Source organism: Ornithorhynchus anatinus, chromosome 10, assembly GCF_004115215.2.
Source record: "Ornithorhynchus anatinus isolate Pmale09 chromosome 10, mOrnAna1.pri.v4, whole genome shotgun sequence".
Classification (NCBI taxonomy): Eukaryota; Metazoa; Chordata; class Mammalia; order Monotremata; family Ornithorhynchidae; genus Ornithorhynchus; species Ornithorhynchus anatinus.
In genome coordinates, this window is record NC_041737.1 from 39820297 (window position 1) to 39841134 (window position 20838).

Consider the following 20838-nt stretch of genomic DNA (forward strand, 5'->3'; position numbering starts at 1 on the left):
ATTCATTACACAGTGTGCATATTAAGTGTTATTGCTCACGGCTCTGAAACTTAACAATGAAGTTATTGTGATGGTTTTGGTAACCTGTACATCATTAAAACAAGCTAATTTTAAGTGGAGTATTAAAAGCAATAAAACAGTTTTCACACATGGACTGCTTTCTCATTATCTTCCCGTATGACTACATTTAGGATGCTTAGTGCAGTCTTATATGGCTGATCCTATTTTTCACTGGTACACACTTTTTAGTATTTCACCCACTTGAACTTAAATGGTGCCTCATGGTAGCTTTTTGTTTTGCCAAGCCACAGGGACTTTCAGAAACTGAAACCCTGTGAGGTTGGCACGTGAAATTTTTACAAAATGAATGAGAGATAATCCTTTTCCACAAGAAGCTCACAATCTAGGGAGGGTGGACATCGAAACAGCTAAATGAGTGCTGGGTGGCAAGCAATCAATGCCATTTATTGAGGGCTTACTGTGTGCGGAGAGCACTGTATTAAGCAATCAATTTAATTTATTGAGCATTTACCATGTACAGAGCACCATACTAAGCACTTGGGAGAGTACAACACAACAATATAAGAGGGCACATTCCCTACTCACAAGGAGCTTATAGTCTAAAGGGGGAAAGAGACAATGGTCTCTCCGCCTTCATCTGGTCGACGAAATAGCGAAATTCCCAATGTTCTACAGTTTACCAAGACCGCACTCCTTCATTTGTCCTCCACTCCTGCAGCACTTTGGGGAAGGGAGAAATTGAGGTCATGGAACCTGGAGGCAAGTGGCTCCAGCCCCCTCCTTTCCCCGACATCTTCACCAAACCCTCTGCTCCTGTATAGGTGGGTATGGCTTCAGCGCTTGGGAGGAAGTATCTGGAGAGTGGCCCCAGCGGGTGGGGAGAGAGAAAGAGAGAAACAGAGAGAGAGAGCGAGAGAGAGAGAGAGAGAGCGCTTGCAGTTGGGGAGAATACATTCATGTTGAGAGAAGGTTTAGTGCTTCAAAGCACTTAAAGGAACAAAAAGTGGTCTTCCCTCCCCCATCACCTCTCCCACCTTCCAAAACCCCAACCATCCCAAGCACTTGGTGACACTTTCACTTTTAAATACATACAGAAGGATGGAGAGAGGCGTCTGCATGCATAATATTAAGTGTGCTATTTGTTAAGTACTTACTATGTGCCTGGCCCTGTACTACGTGCCAGGGTGGAAACAATACAATCAGAAATGATACAGTCCCCGCCCTGCATGGGCTCGCAGCCTAAGAGGGAGGGAGAACGTGTATTTTATCCCCACTTTACAGATGAGCAAATTGAGGCACAGGGATGTGAAGTGACTTGTCCAAGGTCAGAGCATAGGAAAGAGATAGAGATGGGAGTAGAACCCAGATCTCCTGTCTCCCAGAGTTCTATCCTTTATCCACTAGGCCACGTTGCTTCTCTGTGTGCCCATGCATACCCACAGCCTATAAAAACTCCTCCTATTTATGGGAATGAATCTGATTTCCGGGGAATCTAACGCTTCAGTGATCCAAGGTAGAGTAGGCTGGAGCTGCTTTTCTTTGAAATAATGTTCTTCTACCTAGACCAAAACGTTCTGAACAAATCGTGAAGACTCAGCTCGAGTCTCCCTTCTGTAACTGATGTCTCGCTATATCTCTTGCTCCTCAGATACTGCTCAACTGTCAGGCTGGAAGGGTTTTTCAAGCAGCAACTAATCAAACAATAAGCCCATTGAAGTAATTACCCCGATGAAACTATAGCTTGTTCATCTGAATTCTTCAAATTTAGGAGACAAGCTGAAAGTTTTCAGTAATGCCAGCAATTTGCTAATGTAATCCCAATATGCTGCAGCAGTTGACAGCCCTTGGCGGAGAGCCCTGCGCGAGCTGGACTTTGGGGGCTCAATGCTGGCCTCGCCCAAGCCCAGACGGGCCAATGTTTGCAGGGGGTACTTCAAGCCGTCCCCCGGGAGACGGTCTTGGCTTTTGGCTTTATCTCTTGCAGAACTCGGGTCAAAACTCAAAACGTCATTTAAATACGCATTTAGCATTCTTCTTCTTCTCCCTCCCTCTCTCTGTCTGTCTCTCAGGGCTTGGTTCTCCAGCTGCAGGGAGACGGTCGAGCCGAGGAAGGGTTCTGCCTCAGCGGACTGGAAGCAAATTCACCTTTGGAGAATTGGCCTGGGAAGAAGCACTGCCCTGTCCTTGCTAGCCTGGCCTCTCCATTCCTCTCTGGTGCCTGACCTGGCTCCTCCGTCTCCCCATTCGTGTTCTTCTCTTATGGATATGCAGTTGTAACTGGGTTTTTGGCAGCTTCATGAAGGTGCCCTCCTTGCTGGGCCTCTACGCCCAGCTCTTTTTGGGCCTAGTAGTTCTCTCTTTTTGGGGCAGAAAGGTCAGGGACCAGGGACCAGGTGAATTGGGAGGATGGCAATGGGTGACGGAGAAAGAGAAGGGAGCTCAGGATAATGATAACTGTGGTATTTATGAAGCATTTTCTATGCCCTTAAATGCTGGGGTAGATTCAATACAATCAGGTATTGGGATTGGAGGAGACTCAAACTAGGAGGGAGGTAAAGGTGGGAGGGAGTTAAGGGGAAAGCAGAAGAGATTTAAGACTCTACGCTGCCCCAATTTTCCTCCTCAGCTACCTCCACTGCTTACTATTCCCTGTTCTGCCCTATTTAGTCTCACTTGTGTGGGAGGGGGCGGGGGGCGGGAGGTGTATGTGTGTGGGAGGGGTGGGGGGAGGAGTGGTCACTTAAGGTCTGCGGTGGCAGCAGGATCTCTCATGCTGAAGCTGCAGAGGAAAAAAAAGAGTGGAGTGGGGATGCTGGAGGACTGGTGGCAGGGTTAAAATCTAATAATAATAATAATAATAATGTTGGTATTTGTTAAGCGCTTACTATGTGCCGAGCACTGTTCTAAGCGCTGGGGTAGACACAGGGGAATCAGGTTGTCCCACGTGGGGCTCACAGTCTTAATCCCCATTTTACAGATGAGGTAACTGAGGCACCGAGAAGTTAAGTGACTTGCCCAAAGTCACACAGCTGACAGGTGGCTGAGCCGGCATTCGAACCCATGACCTCTGACTCCAAAGCCCGTGCTCTTTCCACTGAGCCACGCCGGGATACAGTTAGCCTTGGAATGCCAGCTGGGGAGGAAGGAAGGGACAGGGCACACTGGAGGATGAAGGAAGGTTGGGGCGGGGGGGAAGGAGGGGTGGCTAGCTTTCTTTATTCAGCTCAACTGCAAAGGAGTGGAAGGTATGAATTCGAAGACTCCTAAGGCAGCAGAGCCAAAGGAGGCAACGGTAAACATCCTCCATATTTTACCAAGGAAACTCTATGGATACACTACCACAACGACTGCAGATTGGGGAGGGTATTCTGAGAGAGATGCATCCAAGGAGTCGCCGTGGGTCGGAAACGACTCGACGGCATAAAAAAAAGACAAGGCAGCAGACGTTACTCCTCTCCTGGGTAATTTATGGGAGATTGCCTGACTCTGGCTGGGTCTGGGGGTTCCTGCCTGAACTGGCCACATAAAGCTTGGGACATGTACGGAGCCCAGCTCATACAAGCTCCTCGCAGCCTGATCCCTCTCACCTACAGAATGTGTGGGCAGAAAAAGCTACAGAAGATGGTACGGATATTGCTGAGTAGTGCAACTTGGGGAATAACAAAGGAGCCTCTCAACCCCAGTGGGACTTTAAAAAGATGAGAAGGTAGAGGTCTGCTGAGTTCTGTCCTTGAACGTATCTGGGGCAAGGGGTGGGAGGGTGGGAGGGAAAGGTTGAAGAACAGGAAAAAATAAGACGCTCTATCACTTTACAATCTAAAATTCTGCAAAACACACATCTCTCCACGATAAACATCAAATTCCTCAAGTGGAAAACTCAAGTATGAGGTTCCTGATTATTTTGAGGGGGGAAAACCCACAACATTTAAACACTCTAGTACTAAACAAGACTATTTAATTTACTTCATTTATGAAACCTCATAAAATGGCTGAGTTAACTAAAACATTTTACAGATGCTAATTTCATGTACCAAAACACTCTCCCACCCCTCTCAGAAAGTTAGGCCCGGTGGAAGGAATCATACCTCTGGGTGTTTATTTCTTTTAGCAATCTCTGCTGGTGTCTTTCCATCTTGGGTTTGTAGAGTTTTATCAGCTCCAAGTTCAAGCAACTTTAAAACCGTAGTTTTATGACCATGACGAGCTGCCCATGCAAGAGCCTGTATAAAACATAATTTTATTGGTAAACAAAAAACAGCTTTAAAGGACTAAAAAAAAAATTTCAACTACAGTAATTGGGACAACGTAATAATTCAACTATGTAGTCATTTTATACCTTAGTGAACTCGAGCTCCCTCGCAGTCTACCCTCTGCTCATGTCCTCCCTCCTGCCTCTGTTCACTGTTATATTGTGCTCACCCAGGTGCTTAGTATAGTCCTTTGCACATGGTGCTCAATAAATATGACTGAATGAACTCCTCCCCCTTCATCTCCAACAGATTACCTCTCTCCCCACCTTCCAGGCTTACTAAAATCACACCACCTCCAAGAGGCCTTCCTAACCTCTCATTTCCCCACCCTATTCTCCCTCTCTTCTGCACCACCTATGCACTTGGGTCTGTACCAATTAATAACCTCTCTCTTCCCCACCCTATTCTCCCTTCTTCCTCTAAGCATTTTGACACTCACCCCATCCTCAGTCTCACAGCACTTATGTATATACCCGTAGATTCTTCTCCTTCCCCAACCATAATTTCAATTCTGCCTCCTCTACTACATTGTAAACTCCTTGAGGGCAGGGCTATCATCTTCCAACTCTTACTGTACTGTACTCTCTCAAGTGCTTAGTACAGTGCTCTGCACAAGGTAAACACTCGATAAAGCCCACTGACTCACACCTATCATGAAAATATGCCGAAAATAAGGTTATTTCTCAAGTATTAGCCACAAAGACAGTGGCATCCATACTTTACAATAAAAATGTCACAAAATACTGAGCAACTTCGGGACCACGCGTCCTGTTTACACTACTATAGGATATATGCTATTGCAGGTTGGGGGAATGTTCTGACAGAATAAATCTGGATACAAAGTGATGTGATAGTAGGAAAAACAGTTGTGATCATGTGCGTGGTGCTGGTCAAGGCGGAAGTACTCTACAGAGGGGTTCTCTGAGAATGTAATCCCTGCTTCATAAGAAAACTGATGGCAATTCATTTAATGTCTTTTCTTCAAAGTGCGAGACTGTCTCCTGTGAAGTAATTTTTCATGTTTCGGTCTGCCTACAGCAAGAGACAGGTTGCCCCGAGGAGAGCCATACTGAGCAAATCTCTCGTTTCCTTTTGATCTTTACTGCCGTTTCTTCATTTCCAGGAAGGTTCCTCAACTAGACCTCTCCTGCCTCTAACCTCTCGTTTTTATCAGATCTCGAGTCATTGGGATAGAAATTACTACATGAAATCAACCTTGTGAGAGTAGAAATATTTACTATTACAAAATAAACTGGAACTTACTGTATACCCGTTATCGTCTTGGGCATTTATCTCTGCTCCGTGTCCAACGAGAAGAGCCACCAACTGAGAATGACCTTCTCGAGCTGCATACATCAGTGGAGACATGCGTTTCCTGGAGGGGGAAAAAAACCCCCAAAACCCCACAACATTTTTGATGGGATGGTAATTACTGCTTCTGCTTAGCAGCTTCTTGTTTTCAATTATTGAAGCTTCTGCATTACTATCTTTAACATGGCAGAGTGGAAAAAAGTAGTGCTTCCAACAGTACATTTTAAAATACAAAAATCTCCAGCAAGAGGATGAGATTTTTCACTATATTTCAATATATTGTACGATAAGTGTTTGTATAGCACCCTCTAGTGAAATGTCATGTAGCTATTTGAGAAAAAGAACCCTGCTACAAAGCCCTCTGTAAAATCCAGCCAGTAATGTATAATAGTAATGATGGTGGTATTTGTTAAGCGTTTATTGCATCATTACTATTATACATTACTTTCATCCAAGGTCTGTAACTTCACTGATAATTTTGGAAGCAATACTCTCAAACCAAGGTTCACTCAGGTTCACCCTTGGGAAAAATCCTAAAATTGTAAGTACACAGTTCTCAGAACTTGAAAAGCAGTCTCGTTTTACAGAGAGCTGGCAGTGAATACAACAGGGGAATCTCCCCGCTTTCCGTTGCAGACAAGATTCTAGTCGGAGCCCTTCTGAACCTCCTTCTGAAAAAGACAAACAAGCTATGCACTTTGTGAATATCAGTGTGGCCTCAGGCCTAACTACAACACAGCAGATATGATCTGTACTGCATGACACATAGGGGAAAGATATATCAACATCAGTAGCACTTACTGAGTGCTTACTGAGTGCAGAGCACTATACTAAGTACTTGGGAGAGGTCAATACAGAGTTTGTAGACATGGTCCCTGTCCACAATGGGCTTATAGTCTAGATGGGGAGACTGATATTAATATAAATAATTTATAATATATATCATATTGCATAGAGCAATGCTAAGATCTCTCTACTGTGTTCACTTATTTTACAAAAAGTATTTCACACATGCAACAGTCCAGAGTTCTGGACATTTCTAAACACATTTTGCCATCCTAAGAAATTCACCAAGCTCATTCAGCTCCCCCGTGATCGAATGATAGCCCGAGTCAGAGTTGAAGGAGAGGTTCTGTCATTTCTCCTTCACTGTGGCAGTGAAGCCAGGCTGTTAGGTAGGCCCAGTTCTGGTCGACCAGTTGCCTGAAGATGCAACGTAAGATCACCAAACTGGCTTCAAAGCAGATTTCCAATCCACTGGGAAACTCTTCCGGCTCAGAAGGCTAAGAGCATCTTCATAAGTCTATGAGATAGTGGATCAGGAATTGTGGCAGGTGCGCGCGCGCGCACACACACACACACACAGGCATGCAAATGATTATAAATCACACTAAAGAATCAGCACAGTGACATGAAGTGACAAAAAAAAATTTGAAGTAACCTAAAAGTATTGACCGATCTACATCTGGGAAGCACTAAAAAAGTTTTGATTGCAAAACAACACACAACTTAATGCCGCCACTGAATTATGATACCGAAGCAGTATACTGTCCTTTGATCTCTACAAAGAGGTGGAAAGCAGAAGCAGAAAGGTCAACGTGGCTTTCGGCTGCCTGGAAGACGGAGGGGTGACAGTGGGGAATCAAACTTCCTACCAAGTTAAAGGTCTGTGCTGGAGTTTCTCCTCAGGAATGTTGACACGTCTCGGTCCTGACGACCAGCACAAAGGAACCGATTACAGCCCTAGCGATCTGTGGAGCATCACTTGTAGTTTCTCTTCCCTAGCAGCTGTGTTCCCTTTGGGCCATTTGGTGCAATGAACCCATAGGCAGACAAAGGTGCAGCACAATGCAAAGGGCCAACAGAGATTTTGGGGATTTCTTATGTGTAGGACTCATTTATGAGTTCAGTGATTTGCCAACGACAAGCGGTAGTATCTGGATCCAACAGGGGGTTGGGTTTGGCAGCCGGTACGTTCTTTGTCGCCCATGTTAGCCAGCTAATTTTCAGGTATCCGCTTGGCCTGATTGTGTCAGGAACCTTCAACGTTGATGTCGCTTTCAATTCATCCTTAATTGTTAGAAAATTCTGCCCTTTCTTCCCCACTGCAATACCACTTATCTCCCATTCCCCTGATCACTGCCCCCACAGATTATTCCAGCTGTTAAATTCCCTTCTGAAGCCTCCAGTGTTCCTGCCGCTCCCATCTCGCCAATTACTCTGTGGATGAAATTGAAATTACTCCGCATGAGTGTCCTTAACCACCTCTCCAACTCCTTCAAGGTCAACTCTCATATTTCCCAGGCATCTCTCAAAGGAGCTCTCCTGCTTGTTTTCAGAATCTACTTCTTCCCTTTGTGCTTTCAATTCCATCCATCGTCACTCAGCTGGATCCCCTTCTAGTCTTCATTCGTTCATTCATTCAATAATATTTACTGAGTGCTTACTATGTGCAGAGCACTGTACTAAGTGCTTGGAATGTACAAGTTGGCAACAGCGACAGTCCCTGCCCTTTGACGGGCTTACAGTCTAATCGGGGGAGACAGGCAGACAAGAACAATGGCAATAAATAGAGTCAAGGGGAAGAACATCTCGTAAAAACAATGGCAAATAAATAGAATCAGGGTGATGTACATCTCATTAAACAAAATAAACAAAATAAATAGGGTGATGAAGATAGATACAGTTGAGCGGATGAGTACGGTGCTGAGGGGGTGGGACGGGAGAGGGGGAGGAGGAGAGGGAAAGGGGGGAGAAGAGGGTTTAGCGGCAGAGAGGTGAAGCGGGGGGGGTAGAGCCGGAGCAGAGGGAAAAAGGGGGGAGCTCAGTCTGCGAAGGCCTCTTGGAGGAGGTGAGCTTTAAGTAGGGATTTGAAGAGGGGAAGAGAATTAGATTGACGGAGGTGAGGAGGGTGGGCAGGATTGCGGGAGGACGTGGCCCAGGGGTCGACGGCGGGATGGGCGAGACCGAGGGACGGTGAGGAGGTGGGTGGCGGAGGAGCAGAGCGTGCGGGGTGGGCGGTAGAAAGAGAGAAGGGAGGAGAGGTAGGAAGGGGTAAGGTGATGGAGCACCTCGAAACCTAGAGTGAGGAGTTTTTGTTTGGAGCGGAGGTCGATAGGCAACCACTGGAGGTGTTTAAGAAGGGGAGTGACAGGCCCAGAACGTTTCTGCAGGAAGATGAGCCGGGCAGCAGAGTGAAGAATAGACCGGAGCGGGGTGAGAGAGGAGGAAGGGAGATCAGAGAGAAGGCTGACACGGTAGTCTAGCCGGGATATAACGAGAGCCCGTAGCAGTAAGGTAGCCGTTTGGGTGGAGAGGAAAGGGCGGATCTTGGCGATATTGTAAAGGTGAGACCGGCAGGTCTCGGTAACGGATCGGATGTGTGGGGTGAACGAGAGAGACGAGTCAAGGATGACACCGAGGTTGTGGGCCTGAGAGACGGGAAGGATGGTAGTACCATCCACGGTGACAGGGAAGTCTGGGAGAGGACCGGGCTTGGGAGGGAAGATGAGGAGCTCAGTCTTGCTCATGTTGAGTTTTAGGTGGCGGGCAGACATCCAGGTGGAGCCGTCCTGGAGGCAGAAGGAGATGCGAGCCTGAAGGGAGGGGGAGAGGACAGGGGCAGAGATGTAGATCTGCGTGTCATCTGCGTAGAGATGGTAGTCAAAGCCGTGAGAGCGAATGAGTTCACCGAGGGAGTGAGTGTAAATGGAGAACAGAAGAGGGTCAAGAACTGACCCCCGAGGAACTCCAACAGTTAAAGGATGGGAGGGGGAGGGGGCGCCTGCGAAGGAGACCGAGAATGACCGGCCAGAGAGATAAGAGGAGAACCAGGAGAGGACAGAGTCCGTGAAGCCAAGGTGAGATAAGGTGTGGAGGAGGAGGGGATGGTCGACAGTGTCAAAGGCACCGTAGTCTTCATCTACACCCACTCTCTTGGAAAACTCATTCGACCTCAAGGCGTCAACTATCATCTCTACACGGAGGAATCCCAATTCTATCTCTCCATCACTTATCACTTAGCCTGTCACTCCTCGTTTTGTTTATGATATTTGTTAAGCGCTTAACTATGTGTCAGGAACTGTTCTCAGTGCTGAGGTAGAGACAAGTTAATCAGGTTGGACTACTGCATCAGCCTTCTTGCTGACCTCCCAGCCTCTTTCCACTCCAGTCCATATTTCACATTGCTGCCTGAATCATTACACTAAAAATGTTTAGTCTATGACTCCCCACTCCTCAAAAACCTCCAATGTTTACCTGTTCCTCTCTGCAACAAAGAGAAACCCAGAGCTTAGAACAGTGATCATCTTCCTGGACAGTCATTTTCAGGCTCTTTAGACAATTCTTACCTCTGCCTCCCACATCCTTAACTGAGTGTCCCTTGAGTCTTTTCTCACTTTACACTCGCCCCTGCCCAAGCCAACTACTACCTCTATAGCAGATGAGTCCCAAATCTATCTCACTTGCCTCAAAGCTGTCCCCTTCTCCACCCTGCTGCATTTCCTCCTGCCTCCAAAAAACATCTACATGGATATCTTCTCGCCAGCACTCATCTCAATATGTCCCAAACTGACTTCCTCATTTTCCTTTTCAACTCCTCTCCTGCACCTAACTTTTCCATCACATTTGACATCACCACCATCCTCCCCATCTCTGAAGCCGACCGCCTGGCATTATCTGGACTCTTCCCTCACTTGTAATGTCGAAAGATGGCAGAGTTGGGGGAGGATTGGGTTTAGGGGTAAAAATGAATTATCCCATTTTAGACAAGTCGAGCTTGAGGTGCTGGCAGGACATCCAAGTGGAGATATCCTTTAGGCAAATTTCAAAGTGAGACTGTGGTAAAACGGACAAACGTAACCCCCAAGCAAAGGGTACCAAGGTTCTAGAGAACCTTTGGATTACAGAGGTGTCTCACATTCACTAAGGGATATCACCATGTGTTTGAAGGGAGAGTTAAGGAGATGGACCAGGAGTTGGTTTCTTCAGACAGAAAATGGCCAAGAAGCCGGATAAGGTAATGATGAATCCTCTGCAGCTTCATCCCCTGACTTGAAACACAATCACTCACCTGTTCTAACATCCATTTTTGGGAGTACAATATGGTGAGGAAGCAGATGGCCTTGCTTGAGGAGCTTACTGTCCTGGGACTATGTCCTTTACTACACTGAAAGGAGTGCCAATGTAGTCTGTTGATGGGGAAAATAGCCCAAGGCTATTATATTTGCTCTGGCCTTCGACATGTATTTGTTAGTGGATTGATAAACTAGAGCCAGAAACAGCTTATAAATTACCTCATATTTCGGTTTGAACTGCAATGTAATCCAGGCACTAAAAGTTTGGAGGCAGAAATGATCTCTATTGACTTTGAACATCGGAATTTGGTTTTTTTTTTCCTTCCTCTTATTAAACTATTTTACAAATGCTTACACACTGGCTAAAATCTAAACAGCACTATCCTTATCTCTATAGCTTTGGACACTTCTTGCGTCAATAGTGTTATTTTCTCCGGAACTCTTTCGCGTCAGCTGGCTTCCAGACACTCATCTGGCTTTCAAGAGTAAGCTAAAAACAATGATAGTTGTCTTTTGCTCAGGATACACCCATAATATATAACTTATATAGGCAAAGTAATCTTCAGGCAAGCAACAAATTAAATCATGCAAATTCCAGCAGAATTAAGTTCTCTGGTGGCCTCATCAAGGAAGTTTGACATGCTTCCTGCGTTCTATTAGTTTGTTGGTTACACTTTTTCAGTTGCAATTCTGCTTATGGCACGATTCATTATGCAAGATACCGTAGGAGGTGATATACACACCTTGATAAGAATTAGAAACTGCATCAAACAGAAACTCTTTATTATGGGCTTTAAAGCACTCAATTAGCTCTCCCCTTCTGACTTGTTTTTCCTTTCTTTTTGGCTTTAAAGCACTCAATTAGCTCTCCCCTTCTGACCCTCTTCCTTTTTTTTTATGGTATTCGTTAACTGCTTCGTACAAGTCAATCAGGTTGGACAAAATCCCTGTCCCACAAGGGGCTTACAGTCTAAATAGGAGGGAGAAGAGGTATTGAATCCCCATTTTACAGTTGAGGAAATGAGGCACAGATAAGTTAGGTGGCTTGTCCTAGGTCACACTGCAGGCAAGTGAAGTGGCACAACACGGGCCTTTTGACTCCCAGGGCTCGTGCTTTGTCCACTAGGCCTCGCTGCTCCCTAGCCTCGTGAATCTCCCACCTCAACACAGCCTGCACACTTAAATCCTCTAATGCCAGCAGCTCACTGTACCTCGATCTCGTATGCCTCGTCGTTACGCCCTTGCTCATGTCCTCCTCTAACCTGGAACTTCCTTCCCCTTCATATCTGACACACCACCACTCTCCCCACCTTCCAAGACCTACTACTAAAATCACACCTCTTAAAACTCCTTCCCTAACTCCTCATTTCCCTAACAATATATCATCCCTTCTGCATCATCTATACACGTGGGTCTGCAACCATTCAGCACTTTGTTTCTCTCCCACCCCAACTCCACATCACCTTTAAGTACTTGGATGCCCAAACCCAGCATATATGTTAATACTCTCTGTTTCCCCTCTCTGTAATTCATTTATGCCTGTCTCCTCCAACAGATTGTAAGTTCCTTGAGGGCTGGATCATGTTTACCAACTCTAGTGTACTGTATTCTCTACGATACTTAGTACACAGTAAGTGCTCAATAAGATGAAGCTGGGATGTTCCCAAAGCTGTCAAAATCCTACCTGGTACAAGGGCATTATCATTCATTCATATTTATTCAACATTACTACTGTAGAACACTGTACTGAGTGCTCGGAAGAGTACAATAAAGTAGAGTTGGTAGACACTTGCTCTTCCTGCAACAGGCTATAGCCTTCTTCCTGACTTTAATTTTGCTTGAATGTAGCTGGGATCTTTTAAGAGTTCTCAATATATCCTTGATGAGTAGGAGCCCTTTTCACCCTTCAGGGGAGTTGTGGAAGCGATCAATGGGATCTACTGAGCACCTACTTTGTGCAGAGCACTCTACTAAGCGCTTGGGAGAGTACAATATGGTTAGTAGACATGATCCCACCCTTGAAGTGTGAGTTTACCTGACGACGGGCTTCTGGACTAAGCAAAGTTTGTTTTGCTTGGGTGGTGGTCTGTGTCTTGCATTTCTTAGACTTCAGACTTCACAACACAATACATACACATCTTACTTTGATTTACATCCCATTAAATGGCTTAATGAGCAACGTTTCTGCCTGGTGAGTCAGACACTTCCAGGGTTTGGCAGTGACAATGATCGATAGCAACATTTATTAAGCACTTACAATGTGCAGAGCAATGAAATAAAAGTGCTGGGACAGATAAATGAATACTGCTTCGGACAGTACTGGAGAGGCTCAAAATTAAAACCAGGGTCAGGGAGAGAAATGGGAAAGGGATAGATAATCATGGAGAAGGGCTGGGGGGTGGGGGGAAGAGGGAAGGGAGGGGAGAGAGAAAAAAATCCAACCAGATTGAGCCAATTTCAAAAGACAATCTCTCCCTAGATAAGACTTTGAGCCCCATGTGGACAGGGACTGTGTCCAACCTGATTATCTTGTATTTATCCCAGTAGTTAGTACAGTGCCTGCCACATAGAAAGTGCTTAACAAGTATCATAAAACAAACAGACATTAGGTCATCCCTTCTCAACCCCCCAACTGTGGACTTTTGAAACCTCGTTCGTTGACAGCACAAACGTTAAGGAGGAATTAAAAAAAGGATCTATATAGAATCATGCTTCTCATATATGAAGTGTTGTGATCACTTTAAAAAATGGCTTTCAGAAGCAACAGATACGGTGTTTTTGACAATACTTCGAAGGGTGTCAAGTTCAACTGGGGTAACTTCAAGCAGGCATCAGAGAAGTTGGCATCCCAGAGATGACAACCAAGACCCCAAGACTTTCATCAAACTGCAAACAGCAGTGGACAAGTCCTGTTTTGGGTCAGGGATTCACACTCCTAAAGAAGTGCTTTTACCTCAGCTATTTTACCATGGAGTTGGGTGAAAGTGGACGGGGGGGTGGGGGAACGGGATGGGGATGGGGACGGGGATGGGTGGGGGGCGGGGGACGGATACGAACCCTGGGGCATGATTGTTGTTGGGGCTGGGAGGTGGAGAAGTTGGAGCAGAGGGAGGAAACAGATTCTGTATATTTCCTTTTCACCATTCTTTGCACAGTGCACCACCCATTGATCCAAACCAAATGGAAGTTAGGCTGGCATTGTTTAGAAAACTTGGAAGGAGTAACTTGGGTCCCTCATCTGAAAGGAGAAACACAGCCATGGCGACTAAGGTTCCTCTCTCTGGATTCTCCTAGGTTCCCTGCTGTTCCTAAAGCCTCCGGGGGACTGTTGGGACCAGAGTCGCCTCTTTGCAGATGGAATTACACAGAGGAGGCTGCTTCTTCATTCACAAGTGGTCCATGTTCTAGTCATTTGTGCCTTTGCAACTTCTAGACTGTTCCTCATGGAACAGAGATTGAATTACTGTCTGTCTCCCCATTTGGATTGTAAGCTCGCTGTGGTCAGGGAACGTGACTACCAACTCCTTTGTATCGTACTCTCCCAAGCACATAGTACAGTGCTCTGCACACAGTAAATGCTCAATAAATGTCATTGGATGATGGATGGGGCTACTCTTGGAAACCACCAAGAAGCCTCCAATCAATGCAGAAGGCAACAACTGAGAAACTTCAAATTATTAGAGAACAACATAGCAAATTAAACCAGAGTAGTCTTTGGAAGGCCAAATAACTCGACTTAGATTAACGTATTTTAGACACAATCAGGAGGACTAATTCTCTGGAGAGGACGCTAACACTAGGAAAAGTCCAGGGAAAATGTGGAAGAGGCAGACTGGCAGCTAGACGATAGAAACCATATGACTGGCAGCTAGATGGATAGAGACCATAAGAACGATAAGGGAAGAACCCTTAGGCTGTGGATTAAGGCAGAGGACAGTACATTCTGGAGAAAGTATATCCATAGAGTTGCTATCAATCGGAAATGACTCAAAGGCACTTAATAATAATGATATTGTGTTTGTGTTTCAGGTTCTATTATTGTGCCCAACCTGCTCTGAGTAAAATAACAGGGGTTTGGCTTTAATTCTATTAAGTCCTATATATCTTGAATCTGATGATTTTCAACATGACCTCTTTCCTTATACTTAACTAAGATAAATCGGCCCGAGCTATAGGTTCTCTAATTCACACTGCAGTGCCCAGTTTGGGGGTATTTTTGGTTAGTTGATTATTGGGAGAGAACTCTCTGCTTGCCAGGGACTCGATACAGCCCCAGCCTACTAACTTTCAGGACAAGAGGAAAAAATATTCACTCCAAAGTGGTCTGCCTAAGAAGGAATGGTTATTCATGTGTTTAGTTTATGTGGTCAGCTTTTATTTTTTTAAATCACTGCTGTTTTAATTCGGCTTGCATTTCGATGACTTAAATGGATGAGGGGTAACTTTACAACTCCAAAAAATATGGGGAAGAAAAAAAGAGGTGGAATTGCCTTAATTGCATGGGTCCAGTTTAGCCTCTTTAGAGCATTCAGGTGGTTGTGAATCATTGATTTAGTGAGTTTAGAGCTCTGCACTGAGAGTTGGAATGCCTGGAGGGGGTTGTTCTCTGGTCTGCACCAATGTGCTCCTTAGTTGCAGTTACAGTCACTCAACCAATCCATTCCTTTTCCATCGATAGCAATAATAAAGATGGTATTTTTATTACGTGCTTATTATGATCCCAGCACTGTTCTAAAAACTAGGGTAGAATCGAGATGATCAAATTAGATGTAACTCCCACCCCACATGGGGGATCACATTCCAAGAGGAAGGGAGAACAGGTAATTTATCCCCATTTTATAGATAAGGAAATTGAGACATCAAGAAGTTATGTGACTTCCCAAGGTCACACAGCAGGCAAGTGGTGGAGCCAGGACTAGACAGGACCCAGGTTTCTTCATTCACAATCCTGTGCTCTTTCCAGCTAAAAAATGAGGATAACCGCTCCAGCTCTTTTCTTAACTCTACAGTGTTTCTTAAGGGTTTTGCTCCTAATTTCCATTTTTAAAAGCTCTGGAAAGTACTTTGATTGAGCCTTTATTCAGTGACTTCTCAATAGTAAGTAAACTCTACTGTTGACTCTCTTACGCTTGCCTGCTGGCTCGTCCTCAGCTTAAGGGTTCCACTAGGGGGAAGTCAAGGACAGGGAGAAAAAAGGAAATTCACAACAATTAAACAGGTGCTGATTCTGAATGACAATTATAGAAATCATAATGAACTCTCTGCCACTTTCTGAGCTAAAGGCAAAAGAGTCTGTTGGTAATATCGGTTCTGCTCAATTAATTACTGTGAAGTGTAGTCATTAAAAAAAAAGATGCTTCCTTTATGCTTAGTGCCAAAATGAAGTCTTTAAGTTACCCAATCGCATTTATTGCGAACTTACTAGGTCCCGACCACTTGAGAAGAGTACAATATAACAGAGTTGGTAGACACGTTCCCTGATTACAGTCTAGAGGAAGGGAGAATCTTAAAAATCTTTCAATTCAGATCAGTGGGGTCATTTGAGCAATAGAACAGAAAGAAGGGACAAGACTTGCGATTTCTCTCAACTCAAAAAAAAAATACTCTTAAAAAAACCCAAACACTTTTAGTTAGTTAAACAAAAGGAAGATAGAGAAGAACCAGTACCGTAACAGTTGTACAGGTGTAAGATGAGAAGCAATTGAGAAATTTTCTGTGGATCTAAGAACTGTTTATCATGACAGAGAGAAGACACTTTCTTGCACCTTTAACATTCTGAAAACAGCTACTGTAGTGTGATAATTTCCTATATAAAACCAAACTGATCAGAAAACAAGTTTAGTTGAAAATGTACATATTCACTAGCTTTCTTGGATGAGGTATCCAAGAGCCTTTCAAAAGAGTCGTCCCTTTTGTGAAGGGTGCTTAGCTTTTAAAGGACAAAAAAGGGGAGCAAATTTTAAAACTGAAAAAAATGTTTTTTTACCTTCACTTAGCTCAAAAAAGTTTCATATTTTACCAAGGCTACAATTACAGGACCTAATGATCAGGAGCTGATCATCCATCTTGTTGAAAACCTTTTATGCGTGTTTATTCTCGCTTCATTGCTTGCCATCTGGGCAGTTTACTCTGTTCACGAGCCTTGCTTCAAAGACTACGTATCAGACACACAGCCCAATTCATTAATTTTGCAATTCATGGGTGAGAAAAGTATTTTTACGACAAAAAAGTTTGTTCCACAATGAAATTCTTCTCCATTAGTATGGAGAATCAAGGCTGGACCATGTGTAGAAAAAGGATCCATGGGAATTATCAACTTTTCACAGGGTATTAAAAATTTTAATTACATTGCTTTTAACCATAATAATGATGATGATAGTAGTAGTTGTTAAGCGCTTACTGTGTGGCCAGCACTGTTCTAAGTGCTGGAGTAGATACAAATAAATCAGGTTGGACACTGTCTCCGTCCCAACTGGGGCTCACAGTCTCAATCCCCATTTTACAGATGAGGTAACTGAGGCACAGAGAAGTGAAGTGACTCGCCCAAGGTCACACAGCAGACAAGTGGCGGAGCCGGGATTAGAACCCAGGTCCTTTTGATTCCCAAGATCGTGTTCTATCCACTAGGCCATGCCGCTTCTCATATCGAGTGGCTTCTTACCAGTCCCCATGCAATCTTAGGAAGCGAGATTCATGATTTGCGCCCTGCTCTTGGTCTAGCACACTGAGTTGGGCATCAGGAGACCAGGAGTTCACTCCTGCTCCTGCCATCACGATGGGGCTCCGCCACCAGTGGTGCAGGGATTCCACAGCCAGGATCAGTAGCAATCCCAACAAAAAGCCGGCTGACGAGGACAGTGAGGATGAGATGCCTACTGAGAAAATGATCTGTCAGGTACTACAGCTATGGACAATATCAGCCATTAACTGTGGTCACTTCAGCCATAAGTGGGTTCTGAACGTAAAAACCTTTGGGTACTTGGCAATGGTTTATATCCAGCACGCCTTTTTGCTTGCTCTATTTGTGCCCTCGTGGGAACATCATTGGCAGGGTTGGCAGTGTGAGTGAAAGTGAGCAAAACACTAGTGCTTGAATCAGTTTCTTTCAACACGTTCACAATCCTCAAGTCTCAGGGCTGAGGCTTGTCCACTGCTCCTGATGGGAGATTCCATTATTAAGATTCTTTATGTGCTGATGTTCTTCCCTGCCCTTCCCTAGGGATCACCTTCTGACAAAACTTGCCTCCTTCTTACCCCCATTCTGGATCCTTTGTTCTTTCCTGCACACCGCTGCTTGTGCTCTCTCCTATTAGACTGGAATCAATTGAGGTTCAGGACTGTAATTTCTAAAATGCATCAAAACTTCTAGCTGAGATAGTCACCCATGAGCATTCAAAACAATAACCAATTTCGTGACTGACGTTTAACTACCCTGGTCTGGGAAGGGGGTAGTTTTGATTTGTAACCGAGGTTTCAAAATGTGAAATCTTCAATCTTGACATCCCCTATCACAGATGCCGTACAACAGCAACGCAACTGTAAAGAAGCATAAACTAGAAAATAAGTGATGTGCTGAAAACTAAAATGGTGAGCAAAGTGAGGGAAATGGTTGAGGAAGACAAATTATTTTCTGCAAAAAGCATCTAGTTAGCATGTCCCCATTATGTAGACCAAATAATGCTTACACTTATAAATAATGTAGAGTATCCTCAGTACACTATCAGCTTCAAATCTTGGCAAAGGATGCTTATGAGAATTTCTCACCATCCATCAAAATGTGTCAATTAAAATTCTGTCTTACCTAGAACAGTCTCAAGAACAATTGCCATTTCTGCATTTCATAGCTCACTTAAAAGTATGTGAACTGTAATTCTGTAATGAAATAATAGTGAGAATCTGAGTGTGTGCAATCTTAGCGTGAGCAATACTGATGGCTATTAATGTTGAATATGACTAGTCTCATCATAAAATTCACTAATAATACCAGAACACTCAAAGAACCTTCTTAAGGAATGGACATGGTTCAAGAAGTGGAAGAGTGGAAATTCTCATTAATGTTTCTGACATCTACCCCAGAACATCCAGAGAGCAGTAGATGATGTCTGAGTACTGAGAGATAACAGATTGAGTTCTAAGAGCTAAAGAGCACTCTAGGTACATAAATCACACAAGATATGAACATTACAGGCGATTTCTAAATTACCTAATTCTGGTAGAGGCTTACTTAAATTTTATGATTTCTGCCTTCATTTTACACTAAGTCTTCAAAGGCAAAACCTCTAAACACATTAAGCATATCCAACTGCAGTCAGAAATAAAGTATAAGGCACAACTTTATTTTGGGCTGTCTGATAAAACCACTGCAATCCACAGTTAATCATCATACATCAGTACACCCCTACTCTAGGAACATTTATGACAAATTTTACGATCAGAAATGAAACACATTTTCCCAGACGTCTTTCCATTATAAAAATACGTAATATCACTTGACAAAGCTGACAATCACACAATGATAAAAGTGGAGGCCTTGAAAATGCAGCTATTTGCTTACTGCAATCTTATCAATGGCAATAAATATTTTGTTAAAAATAAAATACCACACCATTACTCAAAGGGAAAACTATATATTAATCAAGGAATCAAGGTGAAAAAAATCTCTAAACCTGATTGTATAATTGCAAGCACCCCAGGGAACAAAAAAAACTCAAATGAAAACAAAACGTTAGATTTGAAGAAGAAAAATATCCACAGATGTAATTTCCTCATACTTTTGTATAACACACATGCCTAATCTTTTCATGAATATCTCCTCTCATTTAAGGTATTGGATATATATATTATCTTAAATGGTGCGGGCCTTTTTTTATATAGATCCTGGAGGTTTTAGGTGCACAGCATTCAAATTCTTTTTCTTTAGTTTGAAACTATCTTCAGTTTCACATGTCCTAGAAGTAGCATAAACTGAGATCCAAAACCCACAATTTTTCCTATCATGTAAAAGAAGATAAAAAAATTCAAAATATTTTTGAAAAATTTTCAAAAATGGTCCCAAAAAATGTTTGGGACCAGAAAAAATTAAAGGAAAAATCATATTTCCTATAATAGGGTGAAAAAGCTTTTTCAATAATTGTACTCATTTGCCAATTGGGTCTATAGATACAAAAAGAAAGACAAACTTTTTTCTTGAACTTTATGGGTATGTGCTAACGCTACAGAGTATGCCACTTATACGTGCTCTGAAATTTACAGTTAGATATCTGAGCAATATTTTCTTGATCAGTTTACAAATCATACCACCATTTGGAATTCCCAGGCATAATTCTATCCCCCGTCTCTTGACGGCTACAAAGTGAAGTTACATGAATCTTTGAGAGAATTAAGCTAATGAAGGATCTCATCTAACTTGTCAGGGGTGAAAAAAAAAAGGTTAGGGTGGAATGGAAAAGGAGTATAATATAATCTGAATAGTTTTCAACAGTATTTCAGAATATCAATCAACCGAAGTACTAGTGTGCAGAGCGGTGAACTAAATGCTTGCGACAGTTGGTAGACATGTTCCTTGCCTATAGTGAGCTTATAGTCTAGAGGGTGCATCGGTGCAAAGAAGAAACACCAAAGTATACTATTCAACGAGAAGGTAATGTCCCCTAAAACTCTCTAATCATCTAATACTCTTCAACTTTATCCCATCAGTACCCTTAACTTTCCCTCTAGTATCCTTGGCTCTAACTGCCAATACTGCATTAAGAATAACTCAGGCTGTAGTAATATGGCTGACACTGCACGCATGTTCACAATCTGTTTCAGTGTCTAAATAATGACATCATAATAATAACTGTGGTATTTGTGAAGCCCTGGGGCATACACAAGTATAATGGATATAATCTGTGCCCCACGTGGGAATCACAGTATAAGAAAGACATGACAGGTATTGCCCTCCCCTCTCCCCTTACAATTTCCAGATGAGGAAACTAAGGTTCGGAACACTTAAATGACTTGCCCAAGGTCACACAGCAGGCAAGTGGCAGTCAGAATTAGAGCCCAGGTCCTCCAACTCCCAGGCCTGTGCTCTTTCTAGTAGGCCACACTGCTGCTCTAAAACTGAACTCCTCACAAATCCCCTTCTCCATCTACTTTTTCCCTCACAGTTGACAACTCTTTCCTCCCCCAAGTCTCTG

General features: G+C 43.7%; 1 protein-coding gene across 2 annotated transcripts in view; it reads right to left on the minus strand.

The window, feature by feature from the left end:
* ASZ1 (ankyrin repeat, SAM and basic leucine zipper domain containing 1) overlaps positions 1-20838 on the minus strand; it is a 71140-nt gene that overhangs the window by 19227 nt on the left and 31075 nt on the right. For both annotated transcript variants that reach the window (XM_029072770.2, XM_029072771.2), the window contains 2 exons: positions 5535-5646; positions 4107-4241 (listed from right to left, as the gene is read on the minus strand). In XM_029072770.2, the coding sequence (XP_028928603.1) occupies positions 4107-4241; positions 5535-5646 (247 nt within the window). The remainder of the gene's footprint in view (positions 1-4106; positions 4242-5534; positions 5647-20838) is intronic.